The sequence below is a fragment of the Oryx dammah genome, unplaced genomic scaffold (assembly GCF_014754425.2).
Source record: "Oryx dammah isolate SB20612 unplaced genomic scaffold, SCBI_Odam_1.1 HiC_scaffold_12, whole genome shotgun sequence".
Lineage (NCBI taxonomy): Eukaryota > Metazoa > Chordata > Mammalia > Artiodactyla > Bovidae > Oryx > Oryx dammah.
In genome coordinates this window covers 19,271,297-19,293,967 of record NW_024070196.1, presented here as the reverse complement: position 1 = coordinate 19,293,967, position 22,671 = coordinate 19,271,297, and the positions used below count along the sequence as shown (strand labels likewise).

At 37.6% G+C, this 22,671-nt stretch overlaps 1 protein-coding gene and 1 non-coding gene across 3 annotated transcripts in view; both read right to left on the bottom strand.

Moving 5' to 3' along the window:
• SLC7A11 (solute carrier family 7 member 11) overlaps positions 1 to 22,671 on the bottom strand; it is a 341,695-nt gene that overhangs the window by 246,551 nt on the left and 72,473 nt on the right. The window contains exon 12 of one of the 2 annotated variants that reach the window (XM_040250500.1): positions 18,673 to 19,941. The exons of the other annotated variant lie outside the window; for it this stretch is intronic. Coding sequence (XP_040106434.1) covers positions 19,874 to 19,941 — 68 coding nt within the window. The 3' untranslated portion in view covers positions 18,673 to 19,873. Of the gene's footprint in view, positions 1 to 18,672; positions 19,942 to 22,671 lie in introns of those variants that run through there. 2 annotated transcript variants of the gene reach the window in all.
• On the bottom strand, positions 17,559 to 17,630 carry TRNAY-AUA. The gene has a single exon. It is a non-coding gene; the product is annotated as a tRNA-Tyr (tRNA).

Genomic DNA, 22,671 nt, shown 5'->3' with positions numbered 1-22,671 from the left:
TTTCATTGGTACAAACATTTCTATCACAGCTCCTCAGTATCAGTTTAATTTCCTATAAAACAACCCCCTACCACTGGACAAGGAAATGGCAACCCACTCCAGTATTCTTGCCTCAGAAATCCCATGGACAGAGGAGCTTGAGGGGCTATAATCCTTGGGATCCCAAAGAACTGGGCACAATTTATGGACTAAACAACAACAATCATTCCAAAAACTGTTACATGGAACACATTCTTGTTGCATTACTACAGTTAATTTTTTCAAAACTATTATCTTTTTAAAATACTATTAAGCAGTTTCTCAGTTCATGACCCGTCATCTTGATTAACATGTCCAATACCTCTCCTGGTTTTGTTGCTGTTATGCTGTTGTTATTATTGTTGCTTTCCCCGTTCATCTGCATCTCCATTCTCCTTGCCTTCCAAATTTCCCTCCTAAATGCTTTAACTGGCATGGAAAATTGCTGGCTTGTTTGTGTTCTTCATTATCATGTAGTTCTGATGCTGCTGCTGCTGAGTCACTTCAGTCGTGTCCGACTCTGTGTGACCCCACAGGTGGCAGCCCACCAGGCTCCCCCGTCCCTGGGATTCTCCAGGCAAGAACACTGGAGTGGGTTGCCATTTCCTTCTCCAATGCATGAAAGTGAAAAGTGAAAGGGAAGTCGCTCAGACATGTCTGACTCTTCACGACCCCATGGACTGCAGACTACCAGGCTCCTCCGTCCATGGATTTTCCAGCAAGAGTACTGGAGTGGGGTGCCATTGCCTTCTCCGATCATGTAGTTCTAGGTATTCTATAAATTTTTTACCCAAGAGTACAGATTTATAGACTTTTTAAAGCTATACTTTTCTTTTTAATTTCTAATTTTACTATATTATCATCATAATCTCCAAGATACTGATTCCTTGAGATTTAGGTGGTTTTCATTGAGTTCCAACAGAAGCTAAATTTCTGTGGGTAGTACATGGATGCTCAAAATAATATTTGTTTATTGGTATTAAATTTTATACATCAACATATAATTTGTATGTAATTATATAAATATAACTACTGTTTTCAAACATTCTATAGCTTCATGTCTTATGTGTTTGATATAAACAATTTCTGAGGAAGTGTTAAAAATTTCCAATTAAAATTGGCAGTTCATCCAAATCTCCCTGTCGTCTTATCCACTGCTCACCCCCACTTCAACTCTACTAAAAAAGTTTCTGAAACCAAGAAACTAAAAGGAACATGGGATTGTTAGTTAGAAGTAGAATCATTTTTACTAGCTATAGGCTCAGGGTAGGATTGCAGAAGTCAGGTCTATAATTTGAGTTGAATTGTTTTACTATATGCAGGATTTTCCAGTGGTAAGAAAACCCGGCAAATTACACTTCCACTCTTAACATCTTCCTACAGCTGGATAAGGTATCGTCCAGGTGAATATCAGCACACCCTGTGACCTATGAGTATCCCAAAGAACCAGTAGTACTATCATCAATCCTTCCCATTATCAATCCTTTTACCAATGGAGGTTTCCTGAACTTATTCTCAGTAAGCAAATTCAATAATTATGAACAGACTAAAAATAAAACATTTGGTGGCTGGAGAATATGATTAATTTTTAAATGTTTCTATTTAAAGACATCTGAAATGTTCCAGACACATACTGTGTGATTTTGGATGCTCTGGGCTTGATTCCAGCTTGCCTTTGTTTTTTTCCAAAGAATGAGGACCTCCAAATGTCGTGAGGATAAATGAGTTAGTGTATAGTGCCTAAATAGTGCTAAAGGCAGGTAATATGCATTTGTTAAGCATTACCTATTTTTATCTTGCTGGCTGCATTTCACTCTTCTTAGTCATTCCAACTTCTGGATTTATTCATGTTTTACATGAATGTGTCTGTGTATGTGCGGTATGTGTGTGATATAGAGGAAACATTTTAGAGTGAATGCAGCCTCTGAGAATTCTTCCTCCTCTGAAATAGGTACCCATTCAGTTGTGCAGGAACCTGAAAACCATAACTGGATTCTGCTTGGGGTTAAAATTCATTACCTGACTAAAAGATCTGAGAGTTCATCTGAGTTTTTCTCTTGATTGGAAGATGTGTGTAAACTCAGGCACTAGATACAGAAGGATAGTACAGGGAAAAATGGAAGTAGAATAGAGTCACACAGAGATGGAGATAAGAAATGGAGAGAATGTTTCCCAGCTTCCTGTAGCTCTCTGTTCCAGGCCTGGAGCCCTCTCTGAGGCCAGACCACATTACTGGTGAATGGTTCTTCAAGGTATGGCTATAACCATACATCCCATTTCCTCTTTTGCTTCATTACTTGAACTGGTTTCTGTTACCTGCATCTAATAAAGTCTAAGTAATATGTCACAACAACCCGGTTAAGGCTGAAACATGCCCATTAAGGCTGAAAATTGTGTTTTTGATGGATCAGAAGATGAAACAATAATCACTGTTGGACATCTTTTCTTTAATCACATTCCTGAAACCACAAAGGCTAGAATAGCTGTCAACTTGATCAAAATATGGAAAAAATAGAGAATGACATCAATGGAAGTATTCTGAAACTACAACACATCGTGTCGTCATGCAAAATAGACAGCCATCTCAGATCCACAGTCTTACTAGGGGCCTTCTGTCCTTTTCCCATTTAATTCCCTTGCCTTGACAAGTTTCTTCCATGGGGCTACACTCTTCTCTTTTTACACTCTCTACAATGGAAATCCACCAAGTTGGACTTCTGCAATGGAAATTCACCAAGCTGGACTTCTGCAATGGAAATTCACCAAGCTGGATTTCTGCAATGGAAATCCGTCATTTTCAACTGCCAATTTTATTTACCCATTTAATCAAAAACTTATATTAATAAGTTATAATATTTTTAATTTTAACTTATATTTTTAATCAAAAATATTAGTTGTTGGGCAATTAATATTTTCCAGGTACCAGATTGTCAGATTGTAGATACAAAATAAATGTTTTCTGAACCCATGAAGGTCCATTTCTATACAGAGCACTTCTAAAGTGTTGGGATGAGAAAAAGAAGTGGTTCTTTCCCATAACTGATATTTACTCCCATGTAGAAACCACCATTTCAGGGAGACACTCTTAACCTCATTCTAGAAAAGTAGTGCCCTAATCTTACTGGTGAGTTTGAAAAGAAAAAAAAAAAGCTGACTATATGTCTTTTCTCTCTTGGGAGCCATCCTGGCCTCAGAGGGCATTAATTCTGCTGTGCTGCTTCATGTCTTAAGTTTTCCAGGGTCAGAGACCCAAAGCAAGGGGTGTGAAATGGTACAAGACTGCCTGCAAGGGAGTGAGGAAATCTTTCTAACCCCAGAGTTCAGTGGTAGAAAGCCCACTTGCCCTTAGCTATGAATCATATTCTTCTATATTAGCTGCATCAACAATAAAGGTGATCTTTTATTCTATCTGCTTTAAAATTTCCACTTACAGCTTAATTGATTTATAATTCAAAGAGGGAAGAGAGGTGTTATGTATAAGCCTTCCCAAGAATATTAACAATGTGTATCTAAATCCTCTCCTCTCACCTGAGTTCTTGACTTATAATCTGTTGATCAGGGGATGTGTCCAGATGGAATTATCACTACCTCAAATTTAGCACTTCACAAATGAAAATGTGCTCTAATCTCCAATCAGCTCAAAAAAGGAAATCAGAATTTTACCAGCAAACCTATCTGTTCAGTCACATGCTCCCTTATTTGTTTATTTAGCTCATTCAGGTTGGGCTTCCCTGATGGCTCAGCAGGTAAAGTATCTGCCTGGAATGCAGAAGACACATGAGACCCGAGTTCAATCCCTGGGTCAGAAAGATCCCCTGGAGAAGGAACTAGCAACCACTCCAGTACTTTTGCCTGAAAAATTCCATGGACATAGGAGCCTGGTGGGCTACAGTCAGTCCAGTGGGTGGCAGAGCTGGACACGACTGCACAGCACAGGCTTGATGCCATGGAGTCACCTATGACCCCTGCTCCTCTTAATCATCCAAGGTAAGTCAGGCACAAAGGTTTGACTTTTTTGCTAAATTTCTTATTCATCTGCCCTTTTATCTCCAATCCAAATCTAGACTTCTTCATGCCTGTTTATTGCAAAAACTCTTCAGCTAGATTTTGCTGAGCCCAGATTTGTCTTCATAAACTCTAACAGGGCTGACAACTTTGCCCGGTTGCCACTTTGGCCATATGATTCCCTTCAGAAATGCCTTCAGTGGCTTCCATCCTCAGATCACACTCGTTTTCCTGAATTAAATGTACTGCCGTAAGTGACCAGGATACAGTCAAGTGAAAGAAAGAAAGTGAAGTCGCTCAGTCATGTCCTACTCTTGGCGACCCGATGGACTGTAGCCTACCAGGCTCCTCTGTCCATGGGATTTTCCAGGTGATAGTACTGGAGTGGATTGCCATTTCCTTCTCCAGGGGATCTTCCCGACCCAGGGATCAAACCCAGGTCTCCCACATTGTAGACAGATGCTTTGCCGTCTGAGCCACCAGGGAAGTCTGGATACAGTCAACTACTCTGTATTTACTATCTTCAATTCTATTTGGACTTAACTCCTTTACGAACCAAAGGCAGACTATCCTTTGACTATATGCCTTTCATCAAATTATAAACCACATACACACATCATCCAAATCAACTTCTACTCTACAAACAATCTCCTTCAAATGTTTAAGGACTAATGCAAAGTCTAAGACACACATTTTTCAGTTAATCCCATAACGTATTCAATTATGTGTCCCTGGGGTTTATTACAGATTCTTCTTTATCCAAGCTGAATTTATGTGAGATTCAGATGAAGAATCATGGTACATTTCCCATACCATAAAGTTCATTGTAAATCATAGAGTAGATATGAAATAAATATTTAATGACTGATTGACTTATAAATATAAGAAAGTAATTGTTTTCAACCTAAGCAATGATTTGATCCAACATTCAGGAACTTAAGAGTGATTTAAGTAGTAATCAGAATTTCTACTCTGATCTTTTTGACTTTCTCTGTTGCTTGAGGCAAACATTTTAGCTATTTTGGACTCATGTTATTAATCCAAAAATGGAAGTAAGAGTTGTCATCTGTCTTATTCATAGAAAGTGTTGAGGAGTATCCTAGTCAATGCAAAGCACATGGCTAATACAAAGTTTAATAAAAATGATAAATAACATCTATTACGAAATTGAACCATTGTTCAATTTCTTCTGCCCTTTCAGTCCTTTGATTCAATATTCTCTCACTGGAATCTGAGAGCTGTAATTTGAGAAAGTGCTTTACTAATAATCATAGACTTTCCACATTAACCTTTTCTTATCATTAGCCACACCTGGATGATATCAAATTATTCTTTTAAGGAAATCAATATATCACTATAAATACAGAGAAACATCTGGTAATGGGACTTCAGATTAGGGAGACTTGGGTATGGAAAAACTGCAAAGCAAAATGGCAAAATGGATAGTTCCTGACCTCAGTTTCCCTCATAGAAAGAGTGACTAGCACTGCACACAGACAAGATGCCTTTGTGAAGATCCCAGAACATGGGGATGAAGCTGAAGCACACACCTGGACCACAAAAATCCAGGAAAAACACATTAAAAAGGTCAGGGCACTTGTTTCCTTTTGGCCAAATCTCTCCTGCCCCAGGCCAGTATACTGCCACACCCAGGAGGTCATCTTCCCCACTGCCTTGACCTATAATTTCTCCAGGGCAAAACGGAGTCCCCAAGGCAGATACCCAGCTTCTCCAGCATACAGAAAACTTCCCAGGAAACCCTCTAAGGTATTGCCTCATGGGATTTACCTGGAGAACAGCTAGAATTGGGGTGAAGGAGCTTATAGATCTTGACAGACAACTTTCTGCTGGTAGTGACGCCTGATCTTAGATTCCAGCCAGCAGCTCTGTCCATCTGTAGACCCAAGTCAGTGGCCGTCTGGCCAGACAGCTTAGTAGGAAGTTTTGCTCAGTTTCGGTCCACAGCCAGTAGGCTGTCCCAGTGGCAGAGCCAATTCTGTACACTTGCCTAGACAGTGAAGCAAGTCTGCAGCTCCACTCAGCTGCTAGACATAGACTCCAGCCCTACCTGACTAGCAGGGCCAGCCAGAGACCTTGAGCAGCTGTGATGCTCACCCTGGAACCCAGCTGAGGCAGAGAGCCAAGCTGGCTGCCCCACCCAACCAAGAACATAACTTCCAGTCCCATGGTATGGCATGGGAGCCCAAAGCATGACCCTAGGCATTCTCATGTTGAGCCCACACTGCCACCTAAAGGCTGAACACAGCCATCTTCCTCTTTTAGGCAGAGCCCAGCTGGCCACCCTTCCCAGCCATGGTATATAGCCTAAGGCTCCACGTGCCCAGGAAACTTGACAGCAACCCTTATAGATCACAGACTCTAGCACCACCCAACTGCAAGGTACAGCTGGAGGCCCTGCTCCGCCAGGGATCCCAGCCAGAGACTTAGACTAAGAGTGAATTTCAGCCAGCCGACTCCATGATTACAGACTGCAGCCAGGATTGAACACAGAGTCCAACCAGAGGCACCATCCAGCTGAGGGGGCACAGCCTGATGAACACAGATTCAAGTATTGTGAACAAAATACTAGCAAATGAAATTCAACATTAAAAGGACTGTACACAATGACCAAGTGGGATTTATTTCAAGGATTGTAAAGATGGTATAATATATGCAAATCAATAAATAGGATTCATCACATTAATAGAATGAAAGATTAAAATCATATGATTTTCTCAATAGGTGAGGAAAAGGCATTTGATAAAGCAGAATACCCTTTAATGATAAAAACTCTCTATAGATTGGATACAGAAGGAATATACCTTAACATACACATGCACGGCAAACCAAACAGCTAACATCATATTTAATGGTGAAAAGTTGAATGCTTTTGCTCTAAAATAAGGAACAAGAGTTCCTACTCACCACTCCTATTCAACATAGTACTAAAAGTCCTAGCCACATCAGTTAGGCAAGAAAGAGAAATAAAAGGAGTCCAAATCAGAAAGGAAGAAGTCTTCGTTTGTCGATGACATGATTATATATTTACCAAAAAACTCTTAGACAAATACTTTCTGATCTCACTAATATGTAGAATTTAAAAAGTCAAATTCATAGAAAGCAGGCTTATGACTACCAGGGCCTGAAAGGTGGCAGTAATGGGGAGATGGCCAAAAGCTACACATTTTCTGTTATAAAGTGAATACATTCTGCACGTGTAATATACAACATGGTGACTATAGTTAACAATACTATACTGTGCACTTGAAATTTGCTAAGAGAATAGATCCTAAATGTTGTTAACACAGAATAAAAGCGGTTACTGTGTGAGGCGAAGGATGTGTTAACTAACCTTAACGTGGTAATCATTTCATAACATGTATCAAATCATCACATTGTACTAAACTTACACAATAATATTTGTCAATCATATCTCAACAAAGCTGGGGTGGGGTGGGGGAAATGGTATCAGAGAACTCCCTCTTTTTCATGGATCTGTCCTTTAAATAATCTCAAATAGTTTTTGTCACTTTATTTCCCAATTGCTTACATAAAATTCTTGTTCTTTTGTTGGAAGAGTCACTTCTCATCAACTGTGGATTATGAAGAGTGGAAAAAAAATACTAAACATTCTTCTCCATATTTCTACAGAACCAGAAAAATTTCAAATATTTATGGTATTGACATTCTTAAAATTAACCCATTAGAGTCAAATGAATGATACTTTTACCTGTGAGACAATGACTCTGTTATGGTAGGTCATTCAAGGTAGACTTTTGTTTAATATTTTCATTTGGATAAAAAAATAAATTTAGAAGAAGAGATGTAAATTTATAGCACCAGAGGACTATCTCTCAAAAAAAATTACAAACCTTCCTAGAAATGATAGTTGATGAGGTTCAATATTATAGATCAGATGTGATCTAACTTGAAAAAGAGAGGGGAAAACATGCTAAGGAGAGCCAACAATAAAATTCTTGGAAAAAGAGATTTATCTCTTTTGTTGATTACACATTCCAGTAGTTACTTTCTCTTTCAATATTACATGTTGAGCCTATTGTACTTTACAAATACTTCTGGCAGTGTGAACTAATTAGATAAAAGAATAATAAGAAAGTGGTAAAAAAAAAACAAAACAATTCATCATTTACTACTGAAATAATTATGTTTAGAAATTTTGCAAAAGGGTAAAATTTGAAATTTTGATAAGGTTCAATGTTCACGTCACATGTGAATTTCATTTGTCTCTACCATCTCCATCATACTGGGTAAAGACCACAATTTTGAACATTGCCTAATAAGTCCTCTGCAACTGCTCTTCTTCTTTGCAAAGTACATTATGACTTTGTGTTGTGCTCTAAGAACACAGATCTTGCATCTATTTCCTTTAACAAACGTTGCTTTTCTTTGGCTCAGGGCCTTTATCACACAGACTACTTTGCCTATAATCCTTCTCATCCCACTTCCACTTTACCTGGTTAATGAGCACCCATCCTTCAATATGAATTCACATTGTATCATTAGGAAAGCCTTCCCCAACCTTCTAGACTAGATCATATTGGAGTATACTGCATTCTAGCACCTGAGATTTACCCTAATTCTTAACAAGACATATGAGTGATTAAGGGAAAAATATCTATGTCCTCAACTGTTTGAATCACAGGCAATACTAACTCTTAAGCACTGTATCTCTAGCATCATTATACTGCTTGGCATAGGGCAGGTGCTTGAATTTTTGTTGAATCAGTAAATGAATGATTAAGCTTTGATTTTAATGCCTTGAATAACAAATTTGAAAGGAAAATGACAATGCAGGAGTGAGAAATAAACATAAGATAGAATCCAGAACATGAAAGAAAATTTTCTGGTGTATTGAGATTTTAGGAAATGGAGTACATAATGATAGTAATGACGTATTGTATATTTACAATGTTAATTACTATGAGAAAAGTAAGATTAGTCTCTTATTTTTAACAAAAATTAGAATGAGAGGAAAATAACTGGCTTGCTCATACATTTCTTAGCATTATACTCATTTATACTTACCAATTTACTTTATTATAGCTGGAGGGTATTTCAATTTTTATAGTAATTTAACCTGAATTAACACCTTTGAAATTCCCTTTCATGTCTTTCAGAGATTAATAAATCTTCAAAGCTAAAAATTTTAAAGGTATTGAATCCTAATTATATTTTTATTTCTAAATTCTTTCAAACATCAAACATTTTAAGATCATAGTTTTGAGTTAATGTCTGCTGGGGACCAGGTGTTCTTAAACTTAAGACTATAAAAACAATGGAGTGGCTATGAGGACCCAACCTTCAAAGTCAGATTTCTAGAAAGTCTGAAAATGTAATTCTCAGGGCATGTGGAAGCAAAAGTAACAATGCAGTTATTCAGGACCTGCCCACCCATCCCAGGGTCCGTTCAGTTCAGTGCAGCCGCTCAGTCGTGTCCAACTCTTTCGACCCCATGAGTCACAGCACGCCAGGCCTCCCTGTCCATCACCAGCTCCTGGAGTCTACCCAAACCCATGGCCACTGAGTCAATAATGTCATCCAACCATCTCATCCTCTGTCATCCCCTTTTCCTGCCTTCAATCTTTCCCAACATCAGGGTCTTTTCCAGTGAGTCAGCTCTCCGCATCAGGTGGCCAAAGTATTGGAGTTTCAGCTTCAACATCAGTCCCTCCAATGAACACCCAGGACTGATCTCCTTTAGGATGGACTGGTTGGATCTCCTTGCAGTCCAAGGGACTCTCTAGAGTCTTCTCCAACACCACAGTTCAAAAGCATCAATTCTTTGGTGCTCAGCTTTCTTTATAGTCCAACTCTCACATCCATACATGACCACTGGAAAAACCATAGCCTTGACTAGACAGATCTTTGTTGACAAAGTAACATCTCTGCTTTTTAATTTGCTGTCTAGGTTGGTCATATACATCAGCTCAAATTTTTATGAATTAGAAACAGCCTAAAATTCACAGTAGAAAATTATTAATGTAGTTCAGCTGCAAAGTCATTGTGAACCTAAACCAGGAGGTTTAAGAGCCTAATTATGTATTATCTAATTTACACATTTTCAATAAATACATTTTGAGTTATATTCATTAAGATAAGTATATAAAATAAGTATAAATACATATCACATGGTTTGTATTTCTCTTCAAGTGTTTAAATTTAACAGGTGCAAAAGTTATTAATAGTTTCCTTTCTTATTGTTCTCCCAAAATACATTAAGAAAAAGTGCTACTTAGTCTCCTGTGTATACTTCAAAGAGAAGCTGAATCATCAAAGATATAAATTTTCTTCTGCTATTTCAGACCATTATTTGTTTAATGCTACTGTTATGAAAAAGATACCTTATCAAGACTATAGGAACTCAAATATCTTTTCATGGGATAAGTTAATAGTAGGTCATTTGCCATTTTTTCTATTCAAGACCCACATAGCAACATGAACTAGCAATGCAGGAGGGTGTAGAAAGAAAGAGAAGAGAAGAAAGACTGAAACTCTCCACTTTTCTTATGTTCTGAAGGTAAGACATTTCATAGAATTCCACAGAATCAAAGAGATTGCTTAAAGGTAATGCAAAGTGCTTCCAAAAGAAAAAATAACCTTACCATGAAACCTAATGAATAACCATGACTGTTCATTTATTGAATGTATGAATCTAAAACACTGAAGACTTCCCTGGTGGTCCGGTGGTAAAGAAGCCACCTGCCAATACAGGGGACATGTGTTCGATCCCTGGTACAGGAAGACTGCACATGCCAAGAAGCAACTAAGCCAGTGCATCACAAGTGCTGAGCCCTTGCTCTGGAACCCGCGAGGCACAAGTGCTGCAGCCTGCATGTCTTAGAGCCCATGTGCTGCAGCAAAGAGAAGCCACGGCAGTGAGAAGCCTGCACACTGCAACTGACAGTATCCCCCCTCACTGCAACTAGAGAGTCGCCCCCTTTGCCACAACTAGAGAAAGGCTGCACACAGCAATGAAGACCCAGCACAGACATAAATAAATAAATAAAAATCAAATAAAACATTGAGTACCTATTACACTTCAGTTGAGTAAAAGATAACTAGGTGTTGTGAATCCAGGCAGAGAAAGGAATTAGGCAAAATCAATTTCAACGCTGTACTATGAGTTCCACTAAAGAAGTGTGCTGCAGAAGATGAGCATGGTCGGCAGTCAGATCCTAACCCAACTTGGAAGAAGTTTCTGGAATTAGTGACTTTTATACTCAAACTTGAATGTTGGGTAGAAGTATGCTATGTTGGGTGTAGATGACATCAATGGGAGGGGGATAATATAATTCTGTAGGTATCTGCAGAATCCCTACATTGTTTCAACTATGTCAGATGAAATAATGGCATCTTTTTCTTTGTTAGACTACTAAAAAGGCATTTAATATTGTGGCAGAGAATATGGAGCTCGCCATTTGTAGATGGAGAAAGAAATGTGGCAAATTATGGAAAATACTGCATGCTATACAGAAGTATGGGTTTTAGCCACCCAGGAAAAATTAATAAATGTGAAACTATCGAGGATTTTTACCATTGCTGTGTTTTCGAAAGAACATCCTGGGGAAAACATGTGAGGCTGAATTAGAGATAGACAGAAGATAAGACTTTTGTTAAGACACAAGAAATAAGAGGACCGAACTAGGACAGGCAAAAATGGAAGAGAGAAGTCACTAGATATTTCAGGGCAGAGGACAGACAAATGTAGGCCATGAGGAAGAATGTCTACAGTGTTGCTGAATTCACCACCACTTTCAGGGTTTAGTATAGGAAGTTGTTTTGAAGTGAGACACTCCAACAAATTTATATAATTTGTGACAAATCCAATCATTAAAACCAAAACCTTCCATTTAATGGAATGTACACTAAAAAATGTATGCTAAATAAAAACACAGCATAAATTTTATTAGGTAAACTATCAAATGTTTATTTAACTTCCATTTAAGGTATTTTCTACTAAAAATATGTACAAAAATATGTATGCAAAGTTTGAACCAGAAGCATGACAGGTATACATGTACATAAATGCAACTGAAATAAATGCAATGCAACACTGAGTGACATCATATTGCACCAAAATTTATTCCACAAGAAAACACATGCATCAGGGGTTTCCACCAGATGAAAGCGCACTTATTTCATAGTGTCTCACCACTTACACAAATAGCCCATAAACACCATCTGGTAGTGTGATTGCTGTACCAGAACTCTCCCCAGAGGGTGATCATTAAGCTGTAGAAAAATCCATTTTATTTCATATATCACATGCTGGTGTAGGTATCAGTGCCAGAGAATCCTAAGAAGCACTGCACAGTCCACAAATGCAAGTCCCTTTGCATCTTTTGTATTTCCATAAATATCTCAGTACTTCTATTACCCTGGAATATAGATGCAGCAAAGGAATTTTGCACCTTAAGAATTTATCAATGGATATTGTGTAAAATGTGTATAAAATACACACAATCCCATTTGCCAAGGTTCACAATCACAGTGCTAAGAGGAAGAAACACTGCCACAGATGAGGACCTGTTAGAATGGTGAGGCTCTCTCCCTCCGCCAGACTTCTTGTTCTTCTGCTTGAGAGCATCAGGCCAACCCCACCTCCCTCCCTCTTCCAATCAGAGAAACATTCCAAGGTCTTGGGGAATGCATTCCAGACCCAAGTTAATGGATTAGGCTGGCCGGCTGGTCTATTCATTACAATCTAAGCCGCGTCAAAGAGACAGCTGCCAACACAGCCCTCCAGGGTAACCGAACTCTTTTCCCACTGGGCTAAATTGATTCCCTTGGTGCAAATTACTGATTCTTGCCAGAGACTATGAAAGGCATTTAAATACATTCACATATAGTACCTAATAATATGTTAATGACCATACCAATACATATGGATATTTTCTGTCCCTTGATAGTTGAAAAAGAAATTATTGTTACCAGGTCAAATCTGAACACAAAACTCACTAAACCCATTTTTTATAGGGTCGATACAGTTATACATACAAAAGACAACATGAAAGATTCAAAATAAAATGAATTCTGAGTCAATAAGTAAAAACCACCTCTACCAGTGCGTTGCTACCATCTCATATACCCTATGAACACTAAAAACCAAGCACAACAAAACCCAGCATCAAAACTTTGATAGCAAACTAGGAAAAATTAAGTTCTCAAAGCATTCAGTACAAGAAGTCCTTTGTTTTTCCTCTTTGTGACTTGTACTTATTATAAAACTGCAGGTAATTAACATGTAGCATCAGTGAAACAATTCTATACCACATTTGTCCACCCTAAGAGAAGACACTGCATTAGTTGGTAATAAGCGATGTTTTTGTGTTGTTGTTTTTTTTTTTTTTTAACACATCCAATGCTTATGTTTGCAAAGTTCCCCAAATACTGAGAGGTACCACTGAAAATTCATTACTATAGTGCTATAATCCATCTACAAAAAGACAAAAATGTGGGGCAAATGCCTGTGTTCACAATAAGCAAGAGTAGAGTGATATGCCATTCTTAGAACATGGATATTGTCAAAAGATGAACCCTGTTTTCAAGATAGAAGCATCAATAGCTTAGTTCTAGATTTATAACAGTAGTAATAACATTCACAAGGGAAAACCATTAGATAAAAAATTTCTCTAAAAAGAGGATCAAAATAATCCCAGACTTTAAAAAAGAAAGAACTCTAGACCACTTAAAATCTTTGAAGGGTTCTTGTGGTTTGTGTGAAAACCATAGTTATATATATATAACTGCTTCCAGAGCAATTAAAAAGTGCTGTGTGGTAGTGTTTGAAGTAACTGACATACACAGTAGTTTAATGTAGATAATTTCTATTCTATTATAATCATACATTCATTTGAAACAATCTGTGTTTTACTTTTCCAAAGTATTTTTTACTTTATAGTCCGTTAGTCAGTGAGTTAAGATTTGGAATGAAGGAGAAATGTAAGGGAAAAAATAATTCAGAAATCCTTTAAAATAAGACAGTTCAAACTCAAACCAGGGAATCGCGAACCAGGGAATCGTACTGCGTCACCTTCTAGTGCACTGTGAACCTGTTTCCAAGTGTCCACAGAAGAATAAGCTGAGTCTAACTTCACAATCCTCATTTAAGTCAGGCCTCTCAAACCCAACCAGCTACACAGTTGTAACATCCAAAGGCCTAAACTGTTTTCCCACAAGATGCTGTGCAAAATACCCTGTTGCACAAAGTACTCAAATACAGTCACTACTGCAAATGAGATAAATAACTGTGCATTGGTCTTTTTTTTCTTCTCTCTCTAGCTTTCAACGCGCCCTTTAGAGACTTCAACAAGAGGTAACAAGAGTCCTTGGTAAGACTCAGGAAGCAAATCTTCTACCAAGAAAATTAATTCACTTGAAAGTCATACTTTTAAAAATAAAATCAGTAGTGTATCTGTTGAGGGAAAAATGTATGCTCACTTTCAAACCAGTGCATCCATCTGTATGGGCTCCCAGATATCTAATGTTCCACAGTTTCTCTTTCTTGAGAAATTGTTATCTATAAAACTGTTAAGGCAGTTATTGATACTATAAATGTACCCTTGGTCCAAGTAGCCAAAACACACACAGGTAACAGATAACTATTTGGAGACTGTAACCATCCTCCATCAACATTTTAAAGCCAATGGTAACAAAGAGAAGGTGGCGTGGGACTCCTAAGTACCTACAACTAACCAAAGTGGTAGTTTCATGCTAAGAATATCAAGTAATTATGTAAAATTAAATTAAAGCTCACTCTTATTTTGAAAATAACTTGTCAAAATAAAAATAAAGGGAATCACTGATTAACTAAAAGGAACAGAGAAATGCTTCAAAAATATCACTTATCCTGATGAGGTGACATTATCTCACAACATATGGAAAATAGATGAACTTTCTGTGAGACCATGATGAACACCTTTGTGAATTTGTATCAGATCTAAAAATAGACCAAGCATTTATTTTTAGATGCCAACTAATTTGTAAATGCAACAAAAAGAAGAACGGACTATCTCTCAAAGTTGGCTATTAAAATATCTTAAGTACAGTACTAATAATATGAGGTTATACTTTTAGGTATTATATATATTGAGATACATTAAAAATAGTTTATCAGAAAATTAACCTAAAACACATTTATAGGTAATAAACTCTGTCCATGGGATTTTCCCAGCAAGAATACTGGAGTGGGTTGCCAGGCCCTCCTCCAGGGGATTTTCCTGACCCAGGGATCAAACCTACATCTCCTGCATCACAGATAGATTCTTTATCACTGAGCCACCAGGGAAGCCCTAATAATTATTTTATATATAAATAATGTAAACAGAAACTGTCAAAATGACTCATTATCTACTCTAATTTACATCCACCATGAGCTTTTCATCAGTTACACAATGACATGCTTTGATTCCTGACTTTGAATGGTTAGGAAAGTTGGGAAATGTAGCTCTGTAAACATGATTGATACCAACATACAGCATATTACGCAAGGTAAAATGAAGCAGGGTTTAACTAAAATCAAATTTCTTGACTCATCTGCATTCAAATCTCAAATATTTCCATATTTCTTTCCAAACTAAGAAAAAGAGCTACAATTAAAATCTCGTTCATTGTTTTCCTATCATTCAGAATAGACACATAAAATATGTCAAAAGTGCAACTCTCTCATTATATATTACATATAATACGTATTAGGAGAAAGCCACTCTATAGTTACAAAGAGATAATTCAATTAACTCACAACTATATTCCTTAAAAATATATCAACAAATATCCCATGCTTATTTCTAGTAGAGTAAGTAATGAGAATCCCTTGTTCTTTCTCACAGGGACAGATGCGGATTTTGTAGGGCCGAAAATAAATATATAATTTTGCCAGTCTTCTTCAAGAAAAGTAATACAAAATTCCTAATGCAAAATGAGATACAGGACCCTAACAAAGGCATGTCTAAGTGACAGGCACTGAACCTTACATTTCATTAGCTTTGGGGGATATCTGTGTACAGCAGTTAATTTTTACAAATTTCTCTGACTATATTGCATAATGTTAGACCAAAATATTGCTACCTCCAATCACATACTATCTTTCATTTCCTGCTACTCTCTATCAGTTTCTATCTTTTCATAACCCATTCCTTGACTGTAAGAAATCAGCTACAGGTCAAAGGTGTGCCCTTTTTCAGTTACCATTACTTACATCTCAAATACTAGAGATAATGAGTTTCCTGAAGACTGATTCAGTTCAACATAGAATTCTATTGAGTTATGTAATTTTACTCACATTAACCATTTGTTGATATATCAAATAGCAGTGGGGAAACAACTGTACCAGACACACAAAACAGTCTAGAAACTTGCTTCAACGTCTATTATCTTAGTGTTAGAGAAACCGCCATGAACTGCTAATGTAAACCTAATACTCTGCCGTAATTTTGCACCTCACAAGTGGGATAGATACAGTACAAGTACATATGCAAATGTGTATATATACACACCTACTGTTTATGTTTGGCCATCTTTTCTAAGACAAATCTTTAATCTCCTAATGAAAGACAAGAAGGGAGTTTACTTCTAGCTGACCAAGACACCATTTATAATGGTCAATTTTCTTCATTACATAGAAGAAAAAAATCTCAGAAAAATAATCCAATATTTTTTAAAGGAGGTCAAAAACTTTTACTGAAATATTCATAATTGTGTGAGGAGAGTCATTCCATTTCATCTATCAGACTGCTTGAGCTTTGGAAGTCATTACTAGGTCTATTTAATTCATAATTAAACACTTGAGAATCTATGTTCCAAAAAGGCGGAACATTTGAAAATGTTATATTAGCTGCTGTAAACTATACTGGCTACTTACACTTTTTGCATTGTAATAAACTGATAAAATGTATCTAAACATTTGAAAATGTACATTGGTACAAATATATCACATGTAAAAGTTCGATATATAAAAAATATATATGAGAAAAAATTTTCCTAAAGGTATGAGAAAAAATTATTTGGTATAAAAATACACATATACAAAAAAGTGTGTAGGGGAGTTTTCAAACTAGAATCTGCTTGACATAAAACCATTCCAAATAAATGTTGTGAATATTAAATGAATGATTACAAAAGGCCTGTGTCTTGTCATGATGTATCTTAAGAATAAGTAGAAATACAAATTAATCATCACTTAAAAAAAAATTGCTAACTGACTTTCCATCTGTATGGCAAAACCAATACAGCATTGTAAAGTAAAAAAATAAAATTTAAAAAAAATTAAAGAAATTAAATGGCATTACAATTAGAAATTTAACAATGATAAAATCATTTTTTAAAATGATGCAAATAATGTGTAATCTAATCAATTTGTATAATGATATATTTAAAAGAGAAAGTGAAAGTGAGTTCGCTCAGTTGTGTCCAACTCTTTGCGACCCCATGGACTGTAGCCCACCAGGCTCCTCCATCCATGGGATTCTCCAGGCAAGAGTACTGGAGTGGGTTCCCATTTCCTTCTCCAGAGGATCTTCCCAACCCAGAAATCGAACCTGGGTCTCCTGCATTATAGGCAGACGCTTTACCATCTGAGCCACCAGGGAAGTCCTTTAAAAGAAAACCTAGAATCAAAACTAAAGAAAAAATAAAATGAGGAGACCTATCTGTCACTGTTTATATAAGCTCATTAACCGGCTCCTCTGTCCATGGGATTTTCCAGGCAAGAGTACTGGAGTGGGGTGCCATTGCCTTCTCCACAGGAATAATCCAGAAGTATACAAAATTTCCATGATGCTTCACCATTATTTTTTTCCACTGGGGGAAAAAAAAAGAGTTTGCTGGTTTAGATTATATGGGCCCAGACTAGAAAAAATAGTATACAAGAAATTTGTTTTTACTTTTAGCAACTATTTAGTGGGAAGAGACGTAGACAAATGGATATAAGAAGTATAAATTTCATATCCAATTTTAAGACCCATGGTAAGAGAAAAGGAAGGAATTTTTATAAATTCATTTAAAGACCCAAACACTAGGTTTGGGCAAAAAAATTTCAATCTCAGATATATATTAAATTGAAATTTAATTAATTAAATTTTGAAATGGAAATTAACTGAAAGTTAATGAATTGTAATTGCCTCAAATTATTATCAACTGCCTATGAACTCAATATCTGTTACTAATTTTAATCAGTATAATTTTTCCAAAAATTCTTTTTTTCAAATGGACAAAAATTAAAGAATGGAAAATATTCTAGCTGTGACTATTCAATCCAAGACTTAAGTAAGAGTTAAGAAATTTCATTATTCTTATTTGAAAATCCCACAATGTTTTCTAAACCTAGCATAATAATACCTGTCTGAATATATACACTGCATGCAGTTTCTTTCAGTGAATTTGTTATTAGTTATCTCTGTCACAAGTTGAATGATAATTAAGGTGAAGAGATTACTGAGATTACTGACCAATCCTAAATGCAGAAATGGAAAATTTTTTTAGAAACATCAATTGTAAACCTTATTTAGCAGTGACATTTCTTCCTTAGCATGCATGCATGCGGTCACATCCAACCCTTTGAGACCCCATGGACTGTAGCCCGCCAGGCTCCTCTGTCTGTGGGATTTCCCAGGCAAGACTCCTAGAGTGGGTTTCCGTTTCCTTCTTCAGGAGATCTTCCCAACCCAGGGACTGAACCCAAGCCTCCTGCATTTGTCTTTTCCTAATTGATCTGGACAGTTTTGCCCAAAGAGAAAATGTACAAACTGTCAAAATTCATCACCATGTAAAAACAGCTATGAAATTAAAATATTATTCAGAATCACTAACAATGTATATATAGAATATAGATATGGGCAATATATTTTGGACATTTTCTCTCTTGGTGATTTCTGTCTTCTGTTGATATTGTTAATTTGAAGATTTAAAATGCACATATTTAGATAAATTTATCAAAGAATAAATTATTAGTGAAACACATGACTGTGCTTAAGAGAATTTAATACTAAACTGACTATTGCTTTACTCTAAGAAAGGTGCTACATCCTCTCCTGATCAATTAGGCTACCATGGAAACAAAATGGCATGTATCCATAGAGCTTCCTGATAATGAATGAATAAAAAAATCCTAACATAATATTCTCAAGGATATTTTTTTTTTGCTTAAACATAATTCCTGAATTTGCCTCCTAAACAATAACCCCTAGAAGCTCTTCTTTAATGGATTCATTAAAATTAGGCATACCCTCTCTGTTCTTTGTTCAAAATGCTCTGGATATAATCCATTAAAACATGAAGGATATCTAAGTTGGTATCTATGGGAAGCAATGCTATGCCTATGTAAAATAAATTTCTTTCCACTGTCCATAATGATGGCACACACTTTTCTTTACCCAAAAGAGTAGAAACAATTTTCACAGTACAGTCATCTACAGTATATAAAAATTGTTTTTACAAAGCCCTTATATGCAGAAAACATCTCAGTCTTCAATTTGAAGGTTCTTAGCCATAAGATATCTTACAGACAAAGATGACTATAGTAATTATACATTCTATAGTCTTTTCCCCTAACTTCAGCAGGTAGGTATAGGGAACTCAATGATCGTATGAACATATGGTATATCTGCATATCAGCTTTCTAGAACTACATGGAGTAATAACTAAATTTCTTAGTAATCACTTTGAAAACACTGGAAAACTAAATAGAAATAACCAATTCCTTTAGTCCATTCCCAAAGTTGCAATCCTCTGGATTTTCATAAAATGGAGTGAAGATCCTTTTTTTTTTAATTGTTTCAGCCTTTGGGCAGAAACAAAGCCAAGGATTGAATGCCAAGATTTCACACTCATTCATTCATAATTTATGGCAATCTTCTTCTGGCACAACTTCCAGTATTATTTGTAATGTTCTGGTTATAATGTCTACAAAGAAATAAAGAAGAGAAAATTTAAATGCACAGATATCAGAAATGCATATAAACAACAAAATGCAAGTTATTTGGGGTTGAATATTGAAAACCCACAACCACCAATTTCATAGAGCACTTTCAAGAAATATTTATTTCATTAGAATCCTATCATGCTCAATTAATTTACATGTCACCTCTGTAACTTCCTATGATGGCTTCTCAGCAAGAGTACATTAATATTTTGTTTTCAGATAAAGACTTTTATTCATGAACCATGAATAAAATGGCTGAAAATCTTTGAGACAATAGGACCAAGGTATAAATAAATGTTCAAAACTACACTTCATCTTAAGTCTAAAATTGGTTTGTTGTTTTTGCACCTATGAGAGTACGTCCAATTCTGCAGCAAAATCAGAAAATCAGAATATAATTTACAGTCTCAATTTGTAGTATATTATTGAGCAAATATATTATCTCCTAGGTAGGGCCTCATTTGCTTAATCAATAGAATCAAGGACCTGGGAATGACATCAGCAAGACAGAGGGCAGGGATGCTTATCTTCTCCCCCGAAACCAAGCAAGCAAAAAAAGAAAACCAAGAACAATAAACAGCTACAAATGGAAGAAAACAGCTCAGGCAAAGCTCTAGACAGTAAAGAAGCAGTAGCAAAAAACATGATGAGCTCAAAAATCAAGGATGGCCACATAGGAAAATAAAGGAAGCATTTTGCTCCCATTATCCCATCTCCCTGGAGGGAACTGCTAGGCACCGGAAGGAATCCTTTCAGAGGAAGATCACCACATGAGGAGAAGGAGCGCAGAAGGACCACAGCAAGCCTCACCATCGTGGGTGTTAGCAGCTTTGGGTACAAGGGTATCTCAGTCTTCAGTGATGCTGACCCTAGCTGATGGAGGAGTCTGTAGAATCAAAGCTCTGGGCTCTGGATCTACTCCCAGAGGCTGGAGCTGTTGCCGAGGTGAGACCTGCCCTCAAGGGTCCCAGTTGTTGCTGTGCCCCACTCTCACAGACTGGTACCACAGCACACCTCCCCATATGAGACCAGAGCCGCCACTGTTCTTTGCCCACCCCAGTCCCAGCTTAGGGCTTTGCTCCACCATTACCAAGGCAACCTTCCTGTCCTGAGCCCTGCCTTGGCAGGTAGGGGGATTCAGGCTCAGATCCATCATTGCTGGGACTAGGCTGCCTGTACCCTGAGCTTCAGCCCCATCCCAGATTGAGGCTCTTGAACCATCACTGCCGGGGGGCTACCCATCAGGTTTCAGGTCAGGGCTCTGACCCATCAAAACTGGGACCAGGCTACCACTGCCCTGAACCTCCCAACCCAGGTTGAGGCTCCGAGCTGTCCCTGCCAGGGCTTTGCTACCACTGCCCTGGGCCCAGTTCCCCGGAGTCTCAAGATATAGCTCTAACAAACAACTACTGGGGTTGTACCACGGCTATCCTGTGAGTGTTCTGCATGGCGGGGAGTGGGGGGGCAGACTTGAGACTTTAACCTACCATTCCAAGGCTGCACTACTCTGCATTCTGCCTTCTGAGCCCAGGCCACCAGTGCACCTTGTCATCCCAGGCCCTTGTCACTGCCATAGCCCCTCCCCTCCTCACAAGTCACAGCAGAGAGCCTGTGAAACCCAAGTATCAGTTCCATAGGCTATGTGCACGTCGACACCCCCAGACACCTGGGCCATGCCCACAGCAACTGTGCCTGCGCTCCAGGGCCCTGGCACTGCAGTAGTTCCACATGTGCCTGGTTCTATGACCCCAGTTCCAATATAGCTCTGAGAGTCAGCACATCCGACCAAGCACCAAGAGGGTCTCCTCAACTAGACCTCTCCCACAGGCAAAGAGCAACCTCAGACTCTGAAGATACTAATAGCCCCATCTGCTGCCTGTCCTCTGTAGCCTTAGGCATAAAAGACCCCCTATTCTGGCCAAGATCAGCCAGTGGAGAAGCATGGAGTCTGAATCACTGTGCCTCCTCAGGAACCAAAGACACTGCATCTCACCCAGCAAGTGCTCTCACAGCTACCTCCAGGGGAAAGGCTTTCCCTACTGAAGCCAGTCTGAAAAGGCCAGAAGAGATGACTTCACCTCAAAGGCATAAACATCAGAACAAACCCATCAAAAATATGAAGGAAATAAGACACCATCAAAATAATGCAATACTACTCCAGTAACTGACCCCAAGTAAATGGAGGTCTGTGACCAAACTGAAAAAAAAACCAAAAAACTGAAAGTAATGATTTGAAAGAAGCCAAGTGATATATGAGAGAACACAGACAAGTCAATGAACTCAGGAATAGTCCATGAAGAGAATGAGGAATTCAACAAATAGAAATCATTTAAAAAATCAAGAAATTCTGGAGAATAAAATATATGAAATGAAAAATGTGATAGCTTCAACATGTAGGCTCAAAAGAATCTGTGGGTTTCAAGACAGATCTCTTGGTATTATCCAGTCAGAGGAGAATAAAGAAATTAAAATAAAAAAGAAGCAAGCCTATATCAACTGCAGAACATGATCTAAAGAAAGAATATCCATATTTTGGGAATCCCAGAAGAAGAGAAGGAGATGCAAAAATTTTATTTAAAAATATAATGGGGAAAACTTTCAAATCTGGGGAGAGATATGGCCATATCGGTGTGAGAAGTTCAAAGATTCCCAAACAGATTCAACCCAAAGAGATCTTTATTGGATGCATTGTAGTGAAGCTCTCAAAAATC